This window comes from Phyllobates terribilis, unplaced genomic scaffold, assembly GCF_046119375.1.
Source record: "Phyllobates terribilis strain yellow unplaced genomic scaffold, ASM4611937v1 Scaffold_11__3_contigs__length_659146591, whole genome shotgun sequence".
In the NCBI taxonomy this organism is placed as follows: Eukaryota; Metazoa; Chordata; class Amphibia; order Anura; family Dendrobatidae; genus Phyllobates; species Phyllobates terribilis.
Genome location: NW_027362771.1, coordinates 147,295,413 through 147,320,801, shown reverse-complemented (window position 1 = coordinate 147,320,801; position 25,389 = coordinate 147,295,413). Strand labels below are relative to the sequence as shown.

The 25,389-nt window shown below is 41.6% G+C and overlaps 1 protein-coding gene across 1 annotated transcript in view; it reads left to right on the top strand.

Annotated features, from left to right (window-relative positions):
• The first annotated feature begins 2,513 nt into the window (after window positions 1–2,513).
• DCN (decorin) overlaps window positions 2,514–25,389 on the top strand; it is a 159,190-nt gene continuing 136,314 nt past the window's right edge. Inside the window, exons 1-2 of the mRNA XM_073651649.1 lie at window positions 2,514–2,803; window positions 5,786–6,019. Of these exons, the coding sequence (XP_073507750.1) occupies window positions 5,824–6,019 (196 nt within the window). The 5' untranslated portion in view covers window positions 2,514–2,803; window positions 5,786–5,823. The remainder of the gene's footprint in view (window positions 2,804–5,785; window positions 6,020–25,389) is intronic.

Sequence of the window (25,389 nt, the reverse complement as noted above, 5' to 3'; positions counted from 1 at the left end):
AATTTCAGACCAGATGTACAAAACTTTTGTATAGACCTTTTACATTTGGTTCTCAATGAGATTTTTTTCTTATTCCAAGACATGTTTTACCTCCAGATATAGGGTATAGCAATGGGGTCCAATCTGGCCCCCCATTTGAAAATTGTTTCATGACATTTTTTGAAGAGAATTTTATTTATTTCCAACACAGTGTCCTATTTATTTGGCTTGCTGGCATTGTTTCATTGACGATATCTTCTGCATACAGAGGGGCCCATTGGAATCCCTTCTAGACTTACATAACCATATGAATAGTGTGTGACTAGAAATGCAGTTTGTTCTACACTCAGACCAGAATCAACTTCCTTGACACTATGGTCATCAAGGACAAAAAGGGTAGCCTAGACACCAAGTTGTACATTAAGAGCACCGATGACCTTCTCCATTTCTTGTGCTGCCATCCTACAGCTACAAAAAATTCCATTCCCATATGACAATTCATGAGGGTCGATAGGATTGTCACCCAACCTGATATCAAAACCAGAAGGCTTGAGGAGATGTATGCTAAATTCAGTGCTAGAGATTACCCTGAGGGAGTTCTCAACAAGAACAGGACTCTCAAACCACATAATTATTCCAATAATTTAGACAAACAAATAGCATTTGTCCATACCTATCACCAATATGCCTACAAAATTCCCAAACTCATTCGAAGCCACTGGTCCATTCTCAATCGGGGTTACCCCCATATCTCCAAAACCAGTTTTTCCCTTGTTTTCAACACCCTCCCAATCTAAGTAACAAATTAGTTAGAGCCGATATTGGCCCGGCAGTTCCCAAGTAAAGTCAATCTCATCTCCTAACCTGCAAAAATGGTGCATTCCCAGGGCTTAATTGCCTACAATGCAACAATTTTTAAAAAGGGGATCAGGTTTATCATCCTCAAACGGGCCAAGATATCCCGATTAAGGGATTCTTCACATGTGAGTCTACTTTTGCAGTTTGCACCATAATGTGCCCCTGCAGCCTACTTACATGGAAGAAACCACAACAAGTGAAGAATAGGGTCTCACAGAACAAGTCCACCATCTGTTGTGAGAAGACTTTCTCTTCCCCATCCCTTCCACTTCCATAATATGGTACATAGGGCCTCCCAACTCAAATTCCAGGTTTTGAAACAGGTTTCCCCCCAAAGAAGGGGTAGCAATCGGGTTGCACAACTTAAAAAAGAAGCCTTCTGGATTTTTACCCTCCAGACACTAGAACCGAAAGGTCTAAACAAAGAATTTGATGTGTCGAGTTTCTCTTAGTATGTAAGTCATTTTTGCTCTTTTGAATGACATCACCACTTTGCGGACTATCTGGGTCACATTCCACTCTGTGTGACCCAGAAGTGGCTTTTACAACGTAAGGCTATGGAGTGTCAGAATTTAAAAGACTTCTGGCTCATGCTTAGAGGAAAGAGTGAGCAGGCTAATTGCAAATGAGGTGACGTCACTGAGAAGAGGAGCAGAACATCGTCGGTTCCCAGAGAGAGCTACTGTAGGTGAGTAAATTAAGTCACTCACACTACATTAAATACACATATACACACATTTAATAATAAAAATTGGATGGGAGTGCTTCTTTAAAGCAAAAAGAGTCTCTAAGGCTGTATAGGTCAGAATTCTAGGCAATCCATGTGCCTCCATTCAGGCTATGAACATGAAGCCTTATAGTTAGCTTTAGCTCCCCTTTTTTTCTTTTACTAGAGAGTAAGATTGATAGGACATTAATATAATTGTGAATGGCAAAGCTGATATTTTCCATATTATAAAGACATGATTGCACACCTGGTGCTAGCCTTGAGGCAGGCTTGGTGGGACATGTCAAGTCTCTGAACTGTATGGATATTTTTGCCTTAAAGGAATATATGTTTCATGTGCTTTCAAGAGCGAACTTCAAATGAATGTACAAGGAAGAGAGGAATATACATGTATACATATATATGTGACCCCCTATGTCATTGTACATATACTACATGTATATGTAGTATGTATATGTTTATATGCAGTATATATAGATATATATTTGTTAATATATTTATATATATATTACATACATATATGTATATATATATATATATATAGTATATCAACAAAGAAACTCTACATTCTACAGTGTTCTATGGTATAACTTGACTTATTTTACAGCTTTATGCTTACACTGGATCCATAAAATATGATCTTTAACAAGTTATATTTAAAAGCGATGTGCTTACAGAATCATTAAAGGATGTGGAATCATAAGCTGTGAAATACTTCATATGGGATGCGCTGGAGACAATATAAAATGCTACCTGATGTGCATCAATGTTGGTCTGTAGCACAAACTTTGAACAGTTTAGGAGAAATTAAAGTCAAGAAAGAACATTTATGACACCTCAATCTTTCCTATTTGACATAAGAAAAATCTCCCCAGCCCTCCCTTCTAAAAAGATCCAGTGACTGAAGTAAGAGAAACAATACTATAAAAACTAGAAGACGGTGTGTAGTATGAATTTGTAAAAGAAAGTCTGATAAAGTTCTGGCTAAAGACCTTGGAGACATATCATTACCATATGATCTAATGTGGGTGTCAGCCTGGATTGTGTTCATTGAAGGAAACTGTATTCTCTAACAGTGCTAAGGAATAGGAGCAGGAGGGTTTTCACAAAGTGACAGTCGCAGAGCACTGGGTCTACCCCCTCCTCCTCTACACACCTGTAGGCTTCTTTTGTCTGGACTGAATATTTAAATTACATTTCTGCTTGGAAAGTTCTTCTTCCAAATCCCAGGACTACCAGGTATGGATTATATTAGCACTGGAGATAAAAGGGAAACTTTTTTTTTTCTTCAGTATTGTGTTTAATCTGAAAAGTAGACAGAGTTAACTCCAGTCAAGCCCTATTAAGCTGCATGGGTCTTATTGCTTATAGATTTTTATGTGACTGTACAATTGCTGCTATTGATTAAGAAATGATTAATCCTAATTTGAGACCAAAGTAGTACTGAGTATGCTTCTGCATAGATGTAATCTTTATATACGCATACAGCAGGATACTAATAAAGTGTTGACATTGCTATGATTTATTGATGCTATATATTGCACCATACTTATTGAGGATTAGTAGAAGTGTCCATGTGTTACTGTGTAATATTCTGTAGACTATATAACTATGTAGCATATTACAATTTTATGTTTCTGCGTTGTGAGCTCAATGAAAGCTTACATTTAATGACAGGTTATAATAACTTAATTAAGTAGACTCTAAGAACGTTAAGCCATGTGGTGCCATTCTGTATGGTTGTGGCTTAGTGATTACTTCCTATCTAATTTGTGGCACTATTGTACTGCTCCGAATAACTAAAGGATATGCAGTCACTGTGAGATTTATATGCACACGTGTACAAGCAAACGTGCATGACTGAATGAATGGATACTACATGTGTGATATACATCAGGCTTAGGTCAATGTTTACATAAATGTGTCCTTCTACATTGAAGCAATAAAACTTTCTTGGCAAGTTAGGACTTGTAGTGTAACAACAGCAGGACTGGTGTACTCTATATTAGCACTATGAATATAAATTCAGCAGTACACTATGTAATTGTGAATATATTAACTAGTTTGGATAGATTTGTGCACTGTGATGAATGCATTAATACTGTAGGATGATAATAGTTAATGTAAGACTTTATAAAATCTCTTATCCCTCAACTCCACCCCTTACAAATAGCACAGGCAAATCAATGGTTCTGTCAAGAAATAACAAGATATGAGAACACTATAAACATACACCACAGAAATATAATGGAATACTATCTGCTTCTATCAATATTTTATTTTGATCATCTACACAATAAAAGGAGGAAATAAAGAGCATACTTTACAGTGGAAATTTCAAGCTCATTTCTGCACAAATTTGCCATGAAGAACCCATTTCCGATTAGTCAGACTTTTAATTCAAATATTTTCCTAAAGAAACATAGCCATATTCTTAAAACATATGCATTTAATGGTATGTCTTATGAAAGGCAGGTGCTCAGCCCAAAAATATATTCTTGCTCAGTAACAGTTTCCACTTTTTTTGTTTTAGAGCTGTCATACGTTTCTCATTTGGAAAATGGAATAAAAAAAGATCACATTTCTGCTGAGACAAAATGCCAAGTACTAGTATAGAAGCATTTTATAGTCTGCTCATTTCATGCCATTTTCCATTCCAACCCTTTGTTTTAATGTATCTGTAGTTATATCAGTATTGCTAATATTATTGGGGGTGTACTGTATTCTCCATAACTGGAAGATGATAGCAAATCAGCATCTTACATGGCCATTGGCAAATGGATAATGTTTGATGAGTAAGTGCCCCAAGGAAAGGAAGTGGTAATTGTACTTCCTGTTTATGTAAGACTAGATAGGACTACTTATACACGCTGCTGTCTGACTTCAACAGATTCCAGATGCATTGCACTTGCAAAGCAGATTCAAATATATTTCTACTAGTACAGTAAGAATATACATATATATATAGATATGTATATATCTATATATATACACACATACATGTATGTATATGTATGAGCGTATAAAACAAAAAAGAAAAAGAAACAAAAAATATACATATACAAACAAATATTAGGAAGCAGTACTCCAATGGAAATAAATGAATAAGGTGGGCTTTATTCACCCAGATATATGTGGTGTTTCAGCTTCTAATATGAGGCATTTCTCTTGCTTAGGAAAGCTTCAATGAGAAGCTGAAAGGTCACAATTATTTTTGTGAATAAAGTCCACCTTACTCACTTATTCCTATTGCTTCCATTCTATTTTTTCTATATTTGGACCTTTCTGGCTGGTTGCTTGTGGAAGTGTTGCTCCCACAACAATATCAACAATACTTTTCCATATATATATATATATATATATATATATATATATATATATATATATACATACACACATAATGTGTATATGTATTTTGCAGTGTAAATATCTATATGTTTACACGCATGTAAACACTTACAATATATATTGTGCTTGAAAGCCTTTTAATACTGTGTTTGAGTATATAAGAGTGTTATATACTCTTGCCCAGAATATTATTAAATAGCATAGAAGCTTCTGAAGTAGTTTGACTAGTGACAGTAACAACAGAGAAGAACAAGCTTATACCCGTCACTTGTCATAACTACACAGTGAGCTATTACTAAAATTTCCACAAACCCTCTTCCTTTCACCGGAAATGAATCACCAGCACAAAATGTAAACTAAAAATTACATATGTTTTACAAATCTGTCTAACTTACCCAATGAGTTTTCCATTTAGTGCATTCTGAGCAACATATTGATACAGCTTAAATGCACATTAGTGCTTAGTGGCATCAGTTTTTGAAATTGATATAATTCCTGTTAGGCCACGTTCACACGTTCAATATTTGGTCAGTATTTTACATCAGTATTTGTAAGCCAAAACCAGGAGTGGAGGATAAATACAGAAGTGGTGATGTGTTTCTATTATACTTTTCCTCTAATTGTTCCTCTCCTGATTTTTTCTTACAAATCATGATGTAAAATACTGAGCAAATACTGAATGTGTGCACGTGGCCTTACACATATAATTTACTCTCCAAACCCCAAAATAAATTAATACAATTAGTATTTTTCATAAATGTGAAATACAATGTAAGTTGTCCTTTATGACTGTTAAGAGTAATAGAGCATACAGATGAACTTGAATGCATTCATTCAGTAATTGGCTTTTCACAACTTTTTTTTGATTTCCAGGTTTCATTGGTTTGTACACTTATAGATGTTTTGACACCATGAAGGCAGTTATCATCCTCTCTTTGCTTGCCACAGTCTGCTACTCCAAACCCTTCTATCAAAAGGGTCTCTTTGATTTTATGCTAGAAGATGATGGATCCGGTGCAGACCCAGTCCAAGTAGATGAGCCAGTAGGACCTGCGTGCCCATTCCGCTGTCAATGTCACCTCCGTGTCGTGCAGTGTTCTGATATTGGTAAGTTGGGCCACATTGAAAAATAATAAAGGTTTAATAGCAATTGCCCAATTAAAATGCTTTTGTATAACAATAAACCATTCATTATAAGGTTCTTGTATGTTAAGTGCAATGACTATATAAATTATAAGGAGAGGTTCCAGAAATTGAAAGAATTATTGTCAGCAAATTATATGATTGTTCAGGAAGACCTTTTTTTTTTACTGTAGTCCATCCTCTAAGATAGTACAATGATGGTTAAAGCACCACTCAAGCAGGGTTTTTATTTTAATTCTAGAGTGGCACTTTAAATGTAAGCCCTCTGCCCCGGGTCATATACTCACCCTCTGCCGTCGTCACCGTTTTTTGGCACCGCTCCGGTTCCGCAGCTCTATCTTGTGAGCAAGAATGAGGCTGTTATAGACTTGTATTGAAAAGTGACCACCACCCAGCCCCATGAAACACTGGAGCTGCCGGCAGGTAACTTTTCACTGGAGAGCGACTAGAGCGACGCTGAAAAACGATGAAGCCAATGGCAGGTGAATATCAGACAGGGGGAAAGAGACTTACATTTAAAACACCACTCCAGTGGTGCAAAAAAAAATGCTGGAGTGGTGCTTTAAGGTTCCTAAAGGTCTTTTATCCATTATTCAATTAATGCTATACAATTTTTGCTCAGTACAGAAACTTGTCAAATGGGCCACATTCATTGGGAATAAGAAATACAGTTATATGAAAAAGTTTGGGCACCCCTATTAATCTTAAGCTTAATGTTTTATAAAAATTGGTGTTTTTGCAACAGCTATAACAGTTTGATATATGTAATAACTGTTGGACACAGTAATGTTTCTGCCTTGAAATGAGGTTTATTGTACTAACAGAAAATGTGCAATCTGCATTCAAACAAAATTTGACAGGTGCATAAGTATGGGCACCCTTATCATTTTCTTGTTTTAAATACTCCTACCTACTTTTTACTGACTTACTAAAGCACTTTTTTTGGTTTTGTAACCTCATTGAGCTTTGAACTTCATAGCCAGGTGTATGCAATCATTAGAAAAGCTACTTAAAGTGGCCACTTGCAAGTTGTTCTCCTGTTTGAATCTCCTCTGAAGAGTGGCATCATGGGCTCCTCAAAACAACTGTCAAATGATCTGAAAACAAAGATTATTCAACATAGTTGTTCAGGGGAAGGATACAAAAAGCTGTCTCAGAGATTTAACCTGTCAGTTTCCACTGTGAGGAACATAGTAAGGAAATGGAAGAACACAGGGACAGTTCTTGTTAAGGTCAGAAGTGGCAGGCCAAGAAAAACATCAGAAAGGCAGAGAAGAAGAATGGTGAGATCAGTCAAGGACAATCCTCAGACCACCTCCAGAGAGCTGCAGCATCAACTTGCTGCAGATGGTGTCACTGTGCACCGGTCAACTATACAACGCACTTTGCACAAGGAGAAGCTGTATGGGAGAGTTATGCGAAAGAAGCCGTTTCTGCAAGCACGCCACAAACAGAGTCGGCTGAGGTATGCAAAAGCACATTTGGAGAAGCCAATTTCTTTTTGGAAGAAGGTCCTGTGGACTGATGAAACCAAGATTGAGTCGTTTGGTCATACAAAAAGGTGTTATGCATGGCGGCAAAAAAACACAGCATTCCAAGAAAAACACTTGCTACCCACAGTAAAATTTGGTGGAGGTTCCATCATGCTTTGGGGCTGTGTGGCCAATGCCGGCACCGGGAACGGGAATCTTGTTAAAGTTGAGGGACACATGGATTCCACTCAGTATCAGCAGATTCTTGACAATAATGTTCAAGAATCAGTGATAAAGTTGAAGTTACGCAGGGGATGGATCTTTCAGCAAGACAATGATCCAAAACACCGCTCCAAATCTACTCAGGCATTCATGCAGAGGAACAATTACAATGTTCCGGAATGGCCATCCCAGTCCCCAGACCTGAATATCATTGAACATCTGTGGGATCATTTGAAGAGGGCTGTCCATGCTCGGCGACCATCAAACTTAACTGAACTGGAATTGTTTTGTAAAGAGGAATGGTCAAAAATACCTTCATCCAGGATCCAGGAACTCATTAAAAGCTACAGGAAGCGACTAGAGGCTGTTATTTTTGCAAAAGGAGGATCTACTAAATAGTAATGGCACTTTTCTGGTGAGGTGCCCATACTTATGCACCTGTAAAATTTTGTTTGAATGCAGATTGCACATTTTCTGTTAGTACAATAAACCTCATTTCAAGGCAGAAACATTACTGTGTCCTACAGTTATTACATATATCAAACTGAAATAGCTGTTGCAAAAACACCAATTTTTATAAAACATTAAGCTTAAGATTAATAGGGGTGCCCAAACTTTTTCATATAACTGTATGATATGCAATGAACAATTGATTTCAAATTAAATGGCTAATTTAGTTTAAGCTGTAAAGTTTATTCATTATGTACTGGAAAGATTTAGAAGTCTGTAGAATACATCTGTATCAATTCTTTGCTGTCAGTGTAAAGAATACTTACAGGGCATGAAGGGCAGTCATGATACTGTGCACACAGATGTATGGTTCCTTTGCAGTTGAGTTGTAATTTAGTTATACCTGTCTCTTGTTGAAGAATTGTCTAATATTCTTAGAAAACGTGGTAAATGGATTGAACATAGGTGAATGGTTCAATGTTGCATCATGAACTTTTTTGAGTATCTTCACTTCACATTATGGAGGCATCTAATTTCTCCACAGTTTGTCAGTATCTCATTTTCCCCACAGTATCACTAGGTACACAAATAGTGATGGGCGAACCCATGGATGTTTGGGTCCGGCGGGTTCGGCTGATCTTTTAAAAAAAGTTTTATTTGGGTACCAGAACAGTATCCAAATTCGAACCTAAATCCCGATACCCATTCAGATGAATGGGGGGCCGGAACTTCTGTTGTTTGCCACGCTGTCATCTGCATGACAGCGCGGCAAACACGGGCTCTGATCGACAGTAAGTTTCTTCCTGCCGGTCAGAGAGCTGCAGTTCTCATGGAGTCAGACTACAGCGTGTGAGCCAGCATCTGTGACCGGTGATAAAAAGGTTACCACTGGTCACAGGCGTCGGCTGATAAGAGTACAACTCTCATCAGCGTACACCTGCTGCTGCTGATAGCGAGGGCAGGCGCCGCTGATGGGAGTATTCATCAGCCGACGCCTGTGCTAAAATAAATAAAAAAAAATGACTTGCAGTCCCTCTATTTTTGACAACCAGTGCAGGCAAAACCGACATCTGCGGGCTGTAGTCCTGAGCTGCCAGCTTTATCATGGCTGGTTTTCAAGAATAGAGGGGTCCCACGCCATTTTTTAAAATGATTTAAATAAATCATTTTAAAAATGACATGGGATCCCCTCCTTTTTGACAACTGGCCAAGCTAAAGCTGGGGGCTGGTATTCTCAGAGTTGGAAGAGGCCATGGATATTGGCCCTCCCCAGCCTAAAAATATCATTCCGCAGCCACCCCAGAAAAAGGCACATCTATTAGATGCATCAATGCTGTCATTTTGCCAGGCTCATCCCACTTGCCCTGGGTGGTGGCAAGTGGGGAAATAGGTTTGGGGTTGATGTGAGCTTTGTATTGTCAGCGCTGATATCAAGCCCAGGGGTTAGTAATGGAGAGTCGTCTATAAGATGCCCCCATTACTAAACCCATAGTTAGATTTTTATAAAAAAAAAACAAAAAAAAACACAATAAGAATAAAATTCTTTAATTGAAATAATGACATTGACACCTTTATTTGAAATAAAAATGAAAAAAGCATTATACTCACATTTACACCTAATCCACTGAAGCCCATGTCACCTGTAAAAGACAAAAAATAAAAAAGCACCATATCCCCCACCTGTCCATTGAAATGATAATTCATATGTGACCCACGATGATCCAGGTGACTTGGAGAGCTCACACTGACTTGGCTGGTTGTCAAAAATGGGGGACCCCACATCGCTTTTTTAAATTATTGATTAAAATAATTTATAAAACTGCGTGGGGACCCCTCTAATATTGATAATCAGCTATGATAAAGGTGACAGCTAGGGGCTGCAGTTTTGCCTGTGCTGCTTAACAAAAATAGAAGAGTCCCCACATAATTTTTTTTTATTATTTATTTATAGCACAAGCACCGGCTGATGAATACTCCCATCAGCGGCATCTGCTCTCGTTGCTATCAGCGACAGTAAGCATACACTGATGAGAGTAGTACTCTCATCAGCCAATGCCTGTCAGAGCTGCAGGCTCACATGCTTTCATCTGACACTGTAGGAACCACAGCTCTCTGACAGGCGGTAACAATGTTACAGCTGATCAGAGCCGCCGATGTTTCTAGCGTTGTCACACAGATGACAGGCTGGGAAACAGCAGATGTTCGTGCTGCTGAACCAAACAGTAACATGAACCTCCTGGAGAAGTCTGTGTTCAGGGTCCATGCCCATCAGTATACACAAATCATCACTTTGCTTTCTATCCAACATGACTTCCATTCCATATCAAATCTGTCTTTTTATGAAAAAAATACTTGTATCTTTCTTTTTGATCATCTTGTTTAATCACTTTCTAACTACTTTTCCACTCAGCACTCTCTAGTGAAATACTATCAATGAACTGTCACTGACAGAAGACATACTTAGGACTCGATTCATCTTTTGGGATTTTTTTAAGTCACTTTTCTTTTTTACGCTCATGTTATTCGCTGATTTGTTTTTTGTGCCAAATACTTAAAATGATGCATGCGATTTATGAATTTTGTGCAAAATAAAAAAAATGCTCTTTATTTTTCTCTTTAACCTGTTTTGCAACATTTAATGCAAAAAGTCGTTTGTTCTTTAAAATGTCACAAAGTTGACATTAACAGTACGCACATACATGAAACCACTCTAAGGATTACTGGAGTTCATTTGCAACAAATTTTGTGACTTTTCGAAAGGTCACAAATGATGAATCAGGTGCAAACATCTGGAAATCATAAACTCAGAGCACAATGACAAACTAAAATAAATAGATGACTACATAAAAAATTGACTTTAAAAATGGTGCAAATTGAAAGATGAATATGGCACAAACAAAAACCAGCGAATAAAAGCTAAAACCAAAAAGAAATGTGGAAATACAGTGATGTATTGGGCCCTTAGTTCTTTTACCATTAGCTAAAATGTGTTTTTGGTGCTTTCACCACCCTCATAATTATAGGTGCTGCCTACAGTCACGACTGAAAGTGTTGGCAACCTTGAAATTGTTCCAGAAAAGGAAGTATTTCTCTAAGAAAATTATTGAAACTACACGTTTTGTTATACACATGTTTATTGCCTTTGTGTGTATTGGAACAACCCCAAAAATTGTGGGTAAACAACTTTGTTTCAAGCATGTGATGCTCATTCAAACTCACCTGTGGCAAGTAACAGGTGTGAGCAATATAAAAATCACACTTAAAACCAGATAAAAAGGGGAGAAGTTGACTCAGTATTTGCATTGTGTGTCTGTGTGTGCCACACTAAGCATGGTGAATAGAAAAAAGAGAACTGTCTGAGGACTTGAGAACCAAAATTGTTGGAAAATATCAACAATCTCAAGGTTACAAGTCCATCTCCTGAGATCTTGATGTTCCTTTGTCCATGGTGCACAACATAATCATGAAGTACACAACCCATGGCACTGTAGCTAATCTCCCTGGATGTGGATGGCAGATAAAAATGTATGAAAGGTTGCAGTGCAGGATAGTCCGGATGGTGGATAAACCGCCCCAATCAAGTTCCAAAGAAATTCAAGCTGTCCTGCAGGCTCAGGATTCATCAGTGTCAGTAGAACTATCCGTCAACATTTAAATTAAATGAAACGCTATGGCAGGAGACCCAGGAGGAACCCACTGCTGTCACAGAGACATAAAAAAGCTAGACTACAGTTTGCCAAAATGTGAGTAAGCCAAAATCCTTCTGGGAAAGTGTCTTGTGGACATATGAGACCAAGATAGAGCTTTTTTGTAAAGCACATTATTCTGTTTTTTTACTGAAAATGGAATGAGGCCCACAAAGAAAAGAACATAGTACCTATAGTCAAATATGGCGGAGGTTCAAAGATGTTTTGGGGGGGTGTTACTGCCTCTGGCATTAGGTGCATTCATTATGTGAAAGGCATTATTAAATCTGAAGACTACAAAATGATTTAGGGTCACAATGTAGTGCCAAGTGTCAGAAAGCTGGGTTTGCATCATAGGTCGTGAGTCTTCCAGCTGGACAATGACCCCAAACATACTTCAAAAAGCACCCAGAAATAAATTGAAACAATGAGCTGGAGAGTTTTGACGTGGCCAACACCTGTGGAGAGATCTTAAATGGATGCTGGGGGAAAGCACCATTCAAATATGAAATACCTGGAGCAGGTTTCAAAAGAAGAGTGGTCCAAAATTCCAGTTGAGAGGCATAAGAAGCTTGTTGATGTAGGAAGTTATAGGAAGTGATTGAAGGCAGTTATTTATTCCAAAGGGTATGGAACCAAAGATTAAGTTAAGGGTGCGAACAATTTTGTCCAGGCACTTTTTGAGGGTTTTATGTGAAATTATGTCCAATTTGCCATTTTTCCTCAGGAAATAAGCATGTGTATAACAAAACATGTGTAATTGCAATAATTTTTTGGGGAGAAATTCTTCCCTTGGTGGAACAATTTTAAGGGTGTTAACACTTTCGGCTATGACTGTATGTATGGCACCGTATTACAGAGATACCTGAGATGAGAATATATGATGAGATTTGAATACGCCAAATCGCACAGATATGACAAGAAAATTTGATTTGCAGCTAATTTATTCTCTGCAAAAATAATATTCCTTGTTATGCTTTGGGGTATGTAGAGATTTGAACATCTGCCACTAGCAGTTGAGTTTACTGGAAAGGTGAGCAGGGAGATATTAGTTTTTTTTTTAGTCTTTTGTTGGCTCTCTACGGTTCAGCAAAAAGGCTGCCTGCTGGCCACTAAATTACTCAATTTGTGCAGAGTTAATTAAGCAAAAGTCTGTATTCTTGGGAATACTGATTATTTGAAATTTCAAGTAGAATTCAATTCCAATCTAATAAATTCGCCCATATCTAAGAGATATACTTTATTCTCCTGTAGGGGAGACTGCTTATGTGGAATCAGTGCCATATTATATTAGGGCCTTATCTTTTCTGGGTGCTGCTTTACTGCACCTCTTTGCAGAGCCAGCTGTCAATCAAAGTGCTGGGAAGTGCTTAGACCTGCTGCTCACCGTATAGTACTGATCGGTGCTGTGTGCGGTGACTGTAGCCACTCCATGCATGTCCCCATGACTGAAAGTCAGTGGCTACCAGGAGGAAATATGTTTCTCACACTTCCTGTCAGGAAGCCAGGCAGCAATGTAACAATATTAATCTGCAGATTAACCCTATATCTGCAGGTAAATAACATATTCCGAGATTACAGGTTGCCTTTAATGGCATTGGCTGTATGTTTAGGGTTGTTGTCCTGCTGCAGAATAAATTTGGAGTTAATCAGATGTCTCCCTGATGGTATTGCTTGATGGTTAAGTATCTAGCTGTATTTCTTAGCACTGAGTATGCCAAGAAAGGGCTAACTTTGAGGACCGTAGATGCAGTGATTGGCTAAGGAAACATAGTACGGCAAAAGAAAGCTACATCATACTTACTTCCCTTCAAAATTGGGACCCAGGTATACACATAAATGCAGCCAAAAAGCTTCTGCAGCATGTGATATCAGAATAATGCCTTGTGGCTCAGTTATGCCTGACAACATTGAAAGTCAGTCCAGAAAAATGGCAGCAGGTTCTCCGCTACTGATGAGTAAAAATTTTAAATATTTAGCTCTAATAGAACTCAGTTTGTTTTCCAAAATTCTGTAGAATAATGAGTGTCTACATGTAACAGTGAAGAATGGTGGAGATTCCTTGTAAGTTTGCGGCTGCATTTCAACAAATAGAGTTGTGAATTTGGTCAAGATTAATGGTGTCCTTAATACAGTAAAATACAGGCAGATACATATTCATAATGTAATACCATCAAGGAAACGTCTGATTGTTCCAGATATATTTCATAGCAAGGAAAAGATCCCAAACTTACAACCAATGTCACTAATAACAATATGAAGATGAATAAGGGGGCCTGATGTTATTTGCATGGCACCCCTCATCCCCAATCCAGGTATGCCTGGCTCCCTCATCCCCAATCCTGGTATGCATGGTACCCCTCATCCCCAATCCTGGTATGCATGGCTCCGTCATCCCCAATCCTGGTATGCATGGCACTCCTCATCCCTATCCTGGTATGCATGGGCCCCTCATCCCCAATCCTGGTATACATGGTACCCCTCATCCCCAATCCTGGTATACATGGTACCCCTCATCCCTATCCTGGTATGTATGGTACCCCTCATCCCTATCCTGGTATGTATGGTATCCCTCATCCCTATTCTAGTATGTATAGTACCCTTCAGCCTGGGATGAATGGCACCCCACCCCTCATCCCTATTCTGGTATGCATGGCACTCCTCATCCCTATCCTGGTATGCATGAGCCCCTCATCCCCAATCCTGGTATACATGGTACCCCTCATCCTCAATCCTGGTATACATGGTACCCCTCTTCCCTATCCTGGTATGTATGGTACCCCTCATCCCTATTCTAGTATGTATGGTACCCCTCATCCTGGAATGCATGGCACCCAATCCCTCATCCTGGTATGCATGGCACCCCATCCCTCAGCCTGGTATGCATGGTACCCCGCATTCCTATCCTGGTATGTATGGTACCCCTCATCTCTATTCTGGTGTCCATGGTACTCCTCATCCGAATCCTGGTATGCATGGGCCCCTCATCCCCCAATAATGGTATGTGTGGTACCCCTCATCCCTCAATCCTGGTATGCATGATCCCCTCACCCCCCAATCCTGGTATGCATGATCCCCTCACCCCACAATCCTGGTATGCATGTGACGCGCCCCCTGGGACATATTCCTTTTTGAGGGGAATACCCGGCACCGGATCAGATGGGGGGTTGTAGTCTCCGAGCGGCTGTGACCCGGTCCCGTGCCCAGGGCGTCAAGCTCAGTGTTATGTGGCAGTCCTACAGATGTTATTAAAGTTCTTTTGTGTCGACTACGCCACCCGTTGGGATGCGGTCACTGTGGCCGCCGCTGCAGCAGGGTCCGCTGAGGCTGATGGTGGGTGCGCAGCTTGGTGAGATAACCCCCAACGGGAGGGGTATAGCCTCAGAGGGGACAGGCGCAGAGGATGGGGGTTGTGGTGGTGCGGTGCAGCCGGCAATGAAGACAGACTCGGGTTGTGCAGTTAAGGGTGTTTACTTACTGCTGATGTTCCGGTCACTCCAGCTGCTAGTGACCACCCGAGCCGTGCTGCGTCCACCAGGTCCTGGATCCAGCCAACCCCCAAACAAGTCCGGAGCGTGGCCCTGAGCTCTCCCTCTGTCCTTTCTTCAGCCGTCCCCACCAGTGATTCACCTAGGTCCAGCTCCCTCGGGCCTTCTGTTGGGACACCCTTGGCCCTGGGTTCCCTGACCCTCCATGTGGTGTGCCTTCGGGGTGAATGTGGTGGGTGACCGTGACAGACACTGCCCACGGTCTCCGGTCTCTGGCTGGGGAATGTCTTTACCCCCACCAGCTTGGGTTCCGGTACCCTCTTGTTGACTCCTCACCCGGTGCTCTAATTTGGGTTCTTGGGTCCCTTCTGTCTTCCCCCTCTGGGTCTTTCTCTTTCTTTCTCCTCTCTCTCTCTCTTCAGGGCTGCTGTTTCCTTCTCTCTCTCCAACTGACTTGTTCTCAGCGTCTGACCCTGATCTAAGTTGGTGCCCTCCTTATATATCCCTCTATGTGTGAGCTCAGGTGACCAGCACCCAATGAGCTCCTATCACTACCCAGACTGCTCCCCCTATCTGCCCCTACACTACATGGGATGTACCACCCCCCTCCCACTCCAGCCAGGAACAGGCTCGGTTGTACCTGCACATTTCTAAGTGGGAGTACCGTCGGCCTGCTCCTCTGGAATGGGATGTATGTAGTGCATGCAGTCTATCTGAGCTCAGTTCCACACTCCTTCCTTACCCGGGAGTGGAATATCACACCTCTGGGTTGAGGTGCAATACCCCTGTAGCAGCCGAATCCTCAGGGTGCTACACATGGTCCCCTCATCCCCCAATCCTGGTATGCATGGTCCCCTCACCCCCCAATCCTGGTATGCATGATCCCCTCACCCCACAACCCTGGTTTGCGTGGTCCCCTCACCCCCCAATCCTGGTATGCATGGTCCCCTCACCCCACAATCCTGGTATGCATGGTCCCCTCACCCCCCAATCCTGGTATGCATGGTCCCCTCACCCCCCAATCCTGGTATGCATGATCCCCTCACCCCACAATCCTGGTATGCATGGTCCCCTCACCCCCCAATCATGGTATGCATGGTCCCCTCACCCCACAATCCTGGTATGTGTGGCCCCCTCATCCCTTTCAAGCTGTACACACAAACAAAAAAGTAAACAGTTATACTCACCTTTCTTCTCTGTGCTCCAGCGCTTCTGTATCCTGTTCTGCCGGAGGCCGGGGGAGGAGTGCGGCGCTGGAGCACCGCGCCATTTTGCTGAAGACACACTGCAAATGTATCTTCAGTAAAATGGCGCCATATAGCGCTATGCGCATGCGCCGATCCGATGCCTCGCTCCTGCCCCGGTCTCCGGCGAAGACAGAGGCGCTGCAGCAACGCTCCTCCCGGTCAGTTAAGTGTGTAAGTATGGCGCCAGAGATCGTGGTATGCAGTCAGTTTCTACGCATACCGCAATCTCCGGTGCCATACACTCCTCTTACCTGTAACGGCTGGATGCTGTCTTCTGTCTGGAGCCAGACTGCGCGTCACGCATGCGCAGTCTATAAAGGCTTCAGACAGAGACACGCTTAGCCAATTATATTATAGATGAACTGTGATTATATATGTTTACATCATGTGGATAATGATTGCGGATTTGTGAGTCAAAGATTTTTCTATGGAGAGATGTCAAACATGTTTCTTGTTCCACATCGCAGTGCATATTTTATGTGTATTTTATCATGCGTTGATTAATAAAGTTCATTAGATATTTTGATTTACATAGGGACTGACTCCATTCTTAATAGATGCTTTAGTTTTTCCTTGGGAATTCACTCATTGTTTACCTTAGATTCTTACCATTTCTATTTCTATCTACAATAGATGAAAACCTGATTAATTACATAAAAAATTCTAATAATAGGTACAAATGATCATACTAATAATACATTAAAAAATCTCAGAAGAATAGATGTAGAATCTGTAGATTCCACAATACCACACCCAAATACTTTATTGTTAGTCCTGGCTAGCATTCAATTACCAAATACCTTGGACTTAGCTACTTTCACAACTAATGTGAAGAGTATGTAAGAGTATGTAATTGCTTTAACAGCATCCAATTTGCTCCCTTCTTTTTAAATATTTTTTCATATTTCTTCTGTAAGCTATACTGACTATAACATAAATTCAAATAAAATATTTATCTTGATAGTTCAGTGGAGGCTAAAGGCTAAACTTTTGCCTTTAGATGTTTCATTTCCATTACTTCATCTGTGTAACGTATCAGTTTTTCATAAAATTGTCCTGCTGAGAACTTTAATTTAAACTGTCTGAAGTTCTTTTGGCTTTCAGTGTGAAAATGAGAAATCTGTTCCCCAGAACTCTTGGATTCAAATGCAATTTTTAAGCCTAATTTGGAAACACTTTTCATATAAGAGTCATAAAATGGTCACTTTCCACTCTATTCACTTTGTGTCCAAAATGCTGATGTGAAAAATTTACTGGAAAGGGGTGAGGAAAGTTGAGTGAGAAACAAAATTACTTTAAAAATTTGTATTTTTTACTAGGTAAATCTAGTTGTTATACAATAACGAACAGCAACACAAAATACAGTGACTATGCCTTTATACGGATTCCACTAACTATTGCAAAATTGAACTGTATAATGTACTGAACAGATGTTGTAGTGATTAATTTTCTGCATATATTATTGTATTTGGACATTTTCACTGTATTTTGTTTCCTATACAGTATATGCTGTTATCTTGTTATCTTAAATATGAAATGAAACCATTACCCATAAAGTAATCCTAAAGTGAACATGTCCTATAAATAAAGTTGTATTGTTAATGAAAAATTCTTTAAAAAATAAACGCTTTTTAATTTAGTATGTACACTGATGAGCAAAAAGGTAATAATGTTTTGAACCTTTGACTTTCAGGCTCCATATCTCACCATCCATTACTGCTTTGAACATGAGACAACCATCATTTTATAGACAATCATCTTGGCTATCTCGTACATAAATTTAATTTGCAACTATTTAGCATATAATTAGTTATGCAGATTCTTGTCATGTCACTACATTGTTACTGCTTTGCTCCTAAAAATTTAAATTTTACATTTTTATTATTTCATTAGTATTTTGTAAATCCATCTTTGGCTTTTAACACTGCCTGAATCCTTCTGGACATGCTGTCGATCAGATTCAAACATGTCTCAACTGAAGTCTGATCCTATGTCTCTTCTACACTTTCCCAAATTTGGTGCATACTTATAGACTCACTTGGGTATGAATGTAGCTTTTTCTTCAACTCTACCCACAAGTGTTTATTTGGTTGAGATCTGGGAACTGTAGGGGGCAATCCAGCTCCTCTACTTCATTGTCATTAAACAATTTCTTTGCCAGTCTTGATGTATGCTTCAGGTCTTGTCCTGCTGGAACACTATGTCATCTTTTTCAAACCCATAGTACTCTAGTGTACTAAGTAATTCATCTTGTAGGATAGTCACAAATAGCTCTGAATTGTGACCATCATTGATCCTGGTCTAATGCCTTTGGCTGTGAAACAACCCCATATCATCAGGCTTCCTCCAAAAAATTGACAGTTACTTCAATTTCTTGATCCGTTAGCCCCCTTTCCCTTTGTTTCTCCCAGACCCATTTGCACCCATCAGAGTCTAGTCTATTGACTTTTGTCTCATCGATCCAAATCACCCGTTTCCAATCTTCTACTGTCCACTTTTCATACTTTTTTGTAAACGCTTCTTCACCTTTTTTTGGGCCACCATTCCAGATGTGTGTAACATGCATCGCACAGTGCTTGCGTGAATGTCTGTGATATCACTATTATGAAGCATATGAGCCACCTCCACTGCCGTGTTTGTAGCGCCAGAACTGATATACCTTGTGATTAGCCGACTTGTTGATGCCGATATTTTGCTTGTACGGCTACCTCTTGGCTTTTGAATGGATGGACGGACTTCATTTCTTATTCTTCCAAATGTCATGGCACTCACATGATGTAGTTTGGCAATTTTCTTGGCCAAGAGACCACTATCGATGAGCTGGATGTTGCTGTTTCTCTTTTCTTGGGAAATCTTCTTCATGGCTGCTCCTTGATTTGAACCAGTGACCTTTTGCTTGGGAATCAACCTAATAACATACTGAGCAATTAGGGAATGTAAGAACAGGTTGTAATTTGTAGTATACAGGAAGAAAATTATTTTTCTATCACCGAGAGCAAAACAGTAACAATGCAGTGACATGACAAAAATCTGCATAACTAATCATATGCTAAATAGTTGCAAGGCAAATTTATGTATGAGATAGCTAAAATGATTGTCTATAAAATGATGGTAGTCTCACAAAGCAGTAGTAGATGGTGAAGTATGGAGCCTGAAAGTAAAAAGTTCAAAACATTGTTACCCTTTTGCTTGACAGTGTAACTATCTACAGTACAGACCAAAAGTTTGGACACACCTACTCATTTAAAGATTTTTCTGTATTTTCATGACTATGAAAATTGTACATTCACACTGAAGGCATCAAAACTATGAATTAACACATGTGGAATTATATACTTAACAAAAAGTGTCAAACAACTGAAAATATGTCTTATATTCTAGGTTCTTCAAAGTAGCCACCTTTTGCTTTGATGACTGCTTTGCACACTCTTGGCATTCTCTTGATGAGCTTCACCGGAAATGGTCTTCCAACAATCTTGAAGGAGTTCCCAGAGATGCTTAGCACTTGTTGGCCCTTTTGCCTTCACTCTGCGGTCCAGCTCACACCAAACCATCTCGATTGTGTTCAGATCTGGTGACTGTGGAGGCCAGGTCATCTGGCATGGCACCCCATCACTCTACTTCTTGGTGAAATAGCCCTTACACAGCCTTGAGGTGTGTTTGGGGTCATTGTCCTGTTGAAAAATAAATGATGGTCCAACTAAACGCAAACTGGATGGAATAGCATGCTGCTGCAAGATGCTGTGGTAGCCATGCTGGTTCAGTATGCCTTCAATTTTGAATAAATCCCCAACAGTGTCACCAGCAAAGCACCCCCACACCATCACACCTCCTCCTCCATGCTTCACGGTGGGAACCAGGCATGTAGAGTCCATCCGTTCACCTTTTCTGCGTCGCACAAAGACACGGGGGTTGGAACCAAAGATCTCAAATTTGGACTCATCAGACCAAAGCACAGATTTCCACTGGTCTAATGTCCATTCCTTGAGTTCTTTAGCCCAAACAAGTCTCTTATGCTTGTTGCCTGTCCTTAGCAGTGGTTTCCTAGCAGCTATTTTACCATGAAGGCCTGCTGCACAAAGTCTCCTCTTAACAGTTGTTGAAGAGATGTGTTTGCTGCTAGAACTCTGTGTTGCATTGACCTGGTCTCTAATCTGAGCTGCTGTTAACCTGCGATTTCTGTGGCTGGTGACCTAGGATAAGCTTATCCTCAGAAGCAGAGGTGACTCTTGGTCTTCCTTTCCTGGGGCGGTCCTCATTTGAGCCAGTTTCTTTGTAGCACTTGATGGTTTTTGCAACTGCACTTAGGAACACTTTCAAAGTTTTCCCAATTTTTCAGACTGACTGACCTTCATTTCTTAAAGTAATGATGGCCACTCGTTTTTCTTTACTTAGCTGCTTTTTTCTTGCCATAATACAAATTCTAACAGTCTATTCAGTAGGACTATCAGCTGTGTATCCACCAGACTTCTGCACAACACAACTGATGGTCTCAACCCCATTTATAAGGCAAGAAATCTCACTTATTAAACCTGACAGGGCACACCTGTGAAGTGAAAACCATTTCCAGTGACTACCTCTTGAAGCTCATCAAGAGAATGCCAAGAGTGTGCAAAGCAGTCATCAAAGCAAAAGGTGGCTACATTGAAGAACCTAGAATATAAGACATATTTTCAGTTGTTTCACACTTTTTTGTTAAGTATATAATTCCACATGTGTTAATTCATAGTTTTGATGCCTTCAGTGTGAATGTACAGTTTTCAAAGTCATGAAAATACAGAAAAATCTTTAAATGAGAAGGTGTTTCCAAACTTTTGGTCTGTACTGTATATGAAAGCAATCTCACAATTTTCACTCTGGTCACAGAAACTATTATTTGCTGATAATTCTTGTTCTCTAAAAATCACTTTTCAGTTGGATCATAGTAAGGTTAAGTTTAGTGTTGAGCCACCCCCGTAGTGTTCGAGTTCGGTTCGGTTCGTCGAACACCCGTGTGTTCGCCGAACTGTTCGTCGAACTGTTCGTCGAACACCTTCGAACACCGTTAAAACCAATGGCAGGCAAACAAAAACACATAGAAACACATAGAAAACACCTTCAAAGGTGTCCAAAAGCTGACAAACTGCTCAGAAGACACAACTAACACATGGAAAAGTGACAAGTACATATAGTCATGCGAAAAGAAAAGAGGTGGAGGAGTAAAAGGAGGGGGAGACACAGATATAGGCATGTCATGCCCTTCTAAAATCCAAAAAGTGAGAAGCCGAGACGGCCAGTCCGCTCCTGCCCGTGCCACCTCCGTGTCGCCGGGTTTGTGCCAGAGCCGCGGTGAACCCTGACGGCCAGCCCCCCTCTCCCAATACTGGTGCCTGTCCGCTGGTGGGTTGAGAGAGCCCCCCTGTGGTGGAGGCAGCTCTAAGCTTTTTAATTTAAATTGTCCCTCTAATTTGAATGAATACACTTTAAATCCATTTACAAGGATCTATTGGAGGGCAAGTCTCATGCCAGCAGCCGCGTAATTCCAGCTCCAGTAGCGTCCACTAAAGCTGCTGCAGTTAAAAAGCTTTTATAAGGATCGAGCTCGGCTGTCCACCGCAAGGCATCCTAGTGCCAGTCCCAGCCCCTATGCCTTGGGGTGCCTCCTGATGCTCTTCACTAAGTATCCCGTGGTCCCGAAGCATTTCCTTTCAAAAAATGAAGTGTCCAAACTACAGGTGGTGTAGCTTGCTTAACAGCCGGGATAATCCGCTGACTAGCAGACACTGCTACTAGGCACAAAGTATTTCCTGGGCTAGATGCAGTTAAAAATTTGTAAGTAGATACTCTCGTTGGATGCTGAGAAAGCATTCCATAGAGTCTCCTGGCACGCCATATATGATTCTCTTAAAAAGCTTGGGGTAGGGGTCTAGGGGACCCTTTTATAGCAAAAATCACGGCCCTGTATCACAATACGTCACCTAGGCTGAAGATAAATGGAACTGTAGCACCGAGGGCTCGGTTGCTACAGACGTATTGCACCTCACCCAGAGGTGTGATATCTCACTCTCAGATAAGGATGGAGTGTGGATCAGGACCCGACACCTGCATGCATTACACCACATTGCCGTGGGGCAGGGCGACCAATATGCCCCTGAGATGGGCACGACAGTCCCTGTCCCTGGCTGGAGTGGGGGGAGGGAACACTGAGGAAGGGGAACCCTGCAGTGCAGGAGCAGGGAGGAAGCAGTTCCTGGGTGCATTGAGAAGGGAGTATAAAAGGTGGGCACCATCTTAGTTCAGTGCAGAGAAGTCTGAGCAGAAGTGGCAGGGAGCAGGGGCTCTGCATGAGCTCTGCTCCGGAGGCGGGCCTAGTAACAGAGGCCCAGGCCTGCAAGAGGGAGAAGGAAGGAAGAGGAGCGGAGAAGGCTCCAGGAACGAGGAATGAAGGGATCCCAGGGGTGCGGACGGGCGAGTCGCCACCGCACGCCCGAATCCACCTGCGTGGAGGGGTCAGGCCAAAGGGGGAGACCGGTCCCCGAACTAGTGGAGGCAGGAAACGACCCTCAGCTAGAAACCGGAGGCTCTGACATTTTATGTGGCGCAGCCCCTTGCTCCACCCGCTAGGAAGGCACCACATAGGGTCAGGGAAACTGGCGCCAAGTTTACCAAGAGGAGGCCCGAGGCAGCCGGACAGAAGTGTTGGTAAGAAAGGCCAGACAAAGAACACACAAAGGGGGTCCTGTGAAGCGCTCCAAAGTTATCTGGGAGTTGTCTGAGCCCCTCACCTGGTGAGCACAGTACGACGTGGGCAGCCGTTACCTGCAGACGTGGTCTGGATAATAAGAACTGTGAGTAAAGGCCCTGAACTGCATCACTGACTCCGTGTCGTTACTGCTGCTGCCCTGCACCATCACCCCCATCCTCCGCATACACTGCCCTGAGGCTATACTCCTCCCGTGGGGAGTTATGCTACGCTCTGCTGCACCCACAACACCAGCCTTAGCGGTCTGCCCTGTAGCGGCGGTTCACTCTGACCGCAATCCACGGGTGGCGTAGTTGGACATTTAAACATCAAAACCACATAAATAGTTCCGCCACTGGTTTGACCGCCCTGAGCCACGGAACCGGATCGCCGCCACGAAGACTACAACCACCAGCATCCACCAAAAAGGGTCCGGCTCCGGGTGTCCCAAGGCCCAGGGGGTGCGTCAGAACATTTTCATCACCTTTCACAATCACCAATGGGACAAGGCAGGGATGTCCTCTGTCCCCTCTCTTATACATCCTAGTGACGGAGCACCTGCTCTCATCAATTCGCCATAACCCCAATATTAGGTGGATTGAGGTGGGAGGCACCGAGTACAAGTGCTCTCTATTTGCTGATGATGTCCTAGTATATATCACTCAATCACATATATCCATCCCTGCTGTTATGGCTGAAATAGATCACTTTGTTACATGGTAAAATTTTAAAATCAATGCAGCGAAGTCTGAGGCCCTCGATGTCTCCCTCCCTAAATCCATATAGGATTCCATCCAGTCCAACTTTCCCTTTGCCTGGCCCTCACAGGGTATCAAATACTTAGGAATTCCTATTCATAGAGACCTCTCCCATCTATGTTATCTTAATTTTGGGCCCTTTATTGAACAATTCCATACAGACCACGGTTGGCAAGTTAGAACTGTAAGATTCACTACGTGAACCACTGGTGTTTTGTGGAAAAGCACATGTACACCGCGTTCCAAATTATTATGCAAAAAGTGTTTAGGAGTGATAAGGGAAGAATTTGTTTGTTTGTCAGTTAAACTCATTGATGGTGATGTGTGTCAGGGCTCTTTATATCACTGTAAGCAATTGCAGACACCTGTGCTAATTAGTTTGGCAGGTGTGTCCAATGAAAGGCAAGACTACTTAAGAAGGCTCTCTCACATTATTAAGCAGCCTACATTTTCTGCCAAAATGGGAAAGAAAAAGGATGTGTCGGCTGCTGAGAAGCAACAAATTGTGGAGTGTTTAGGTCAAGGCATGACTACAATCAACATTGTGCGATGATCAGGATGAAGTGTCTTGGCAATCAAGAAGTATGTAGCTGATTCACAGTACACACGTGTGCGTGCTGATAAGGGCAAATTGAGGACGCTTTCCTACAGGCAATTACGTCAGGTTGAAAGAGCAGCGGCAAAAAAGCCTTGTCATAGCAGCAGACAAGTTTTTGAAGCTGCTTGTGCCTCCAACGTCCCCCGAACAACAAGATGCAGGGTCCTTCAGAGGTTTGCAGCTGTGCATACGCCATCCTGTCGACCTCCTCTATCCACTTCACACAAGCAGAAACGGCTCCAGTGGGCCAAACATTACATGAAGACTGATTTCAAAACTGTTTTGCTCACGGATGAGTGCCGTGCAGCGCTCGATGGTCCAGATGAATGGAGTGGAGGATGGCTGGTTGATGGACACCCCACGCAAACACGGCTACAGCGCCAACAAGGAGGAGGTGGAGTAATGTTTTGGGCTGGAATCATGGGGAGAGAGATTGTCGGCCCCTTTAGGATCCCTGAAGGCGCTAAAGATGAACTCCATAATGTATGTGGATTTTCTCAAACAGCACTTCCTGCCATGGTTCAAGAAGAAGAACCGTGTATTTCACAGCAAGATCATTTTTCTGCATGATAATGCACCATCTCATGCTGCACATAAAACATCTGCATCTCTGGCTGATATGGGCATAAAAGGGGACAAACTTATGGTGTGACCCCCATGCTCCCCTGACCTCTACCCCATTCAGAACCTTT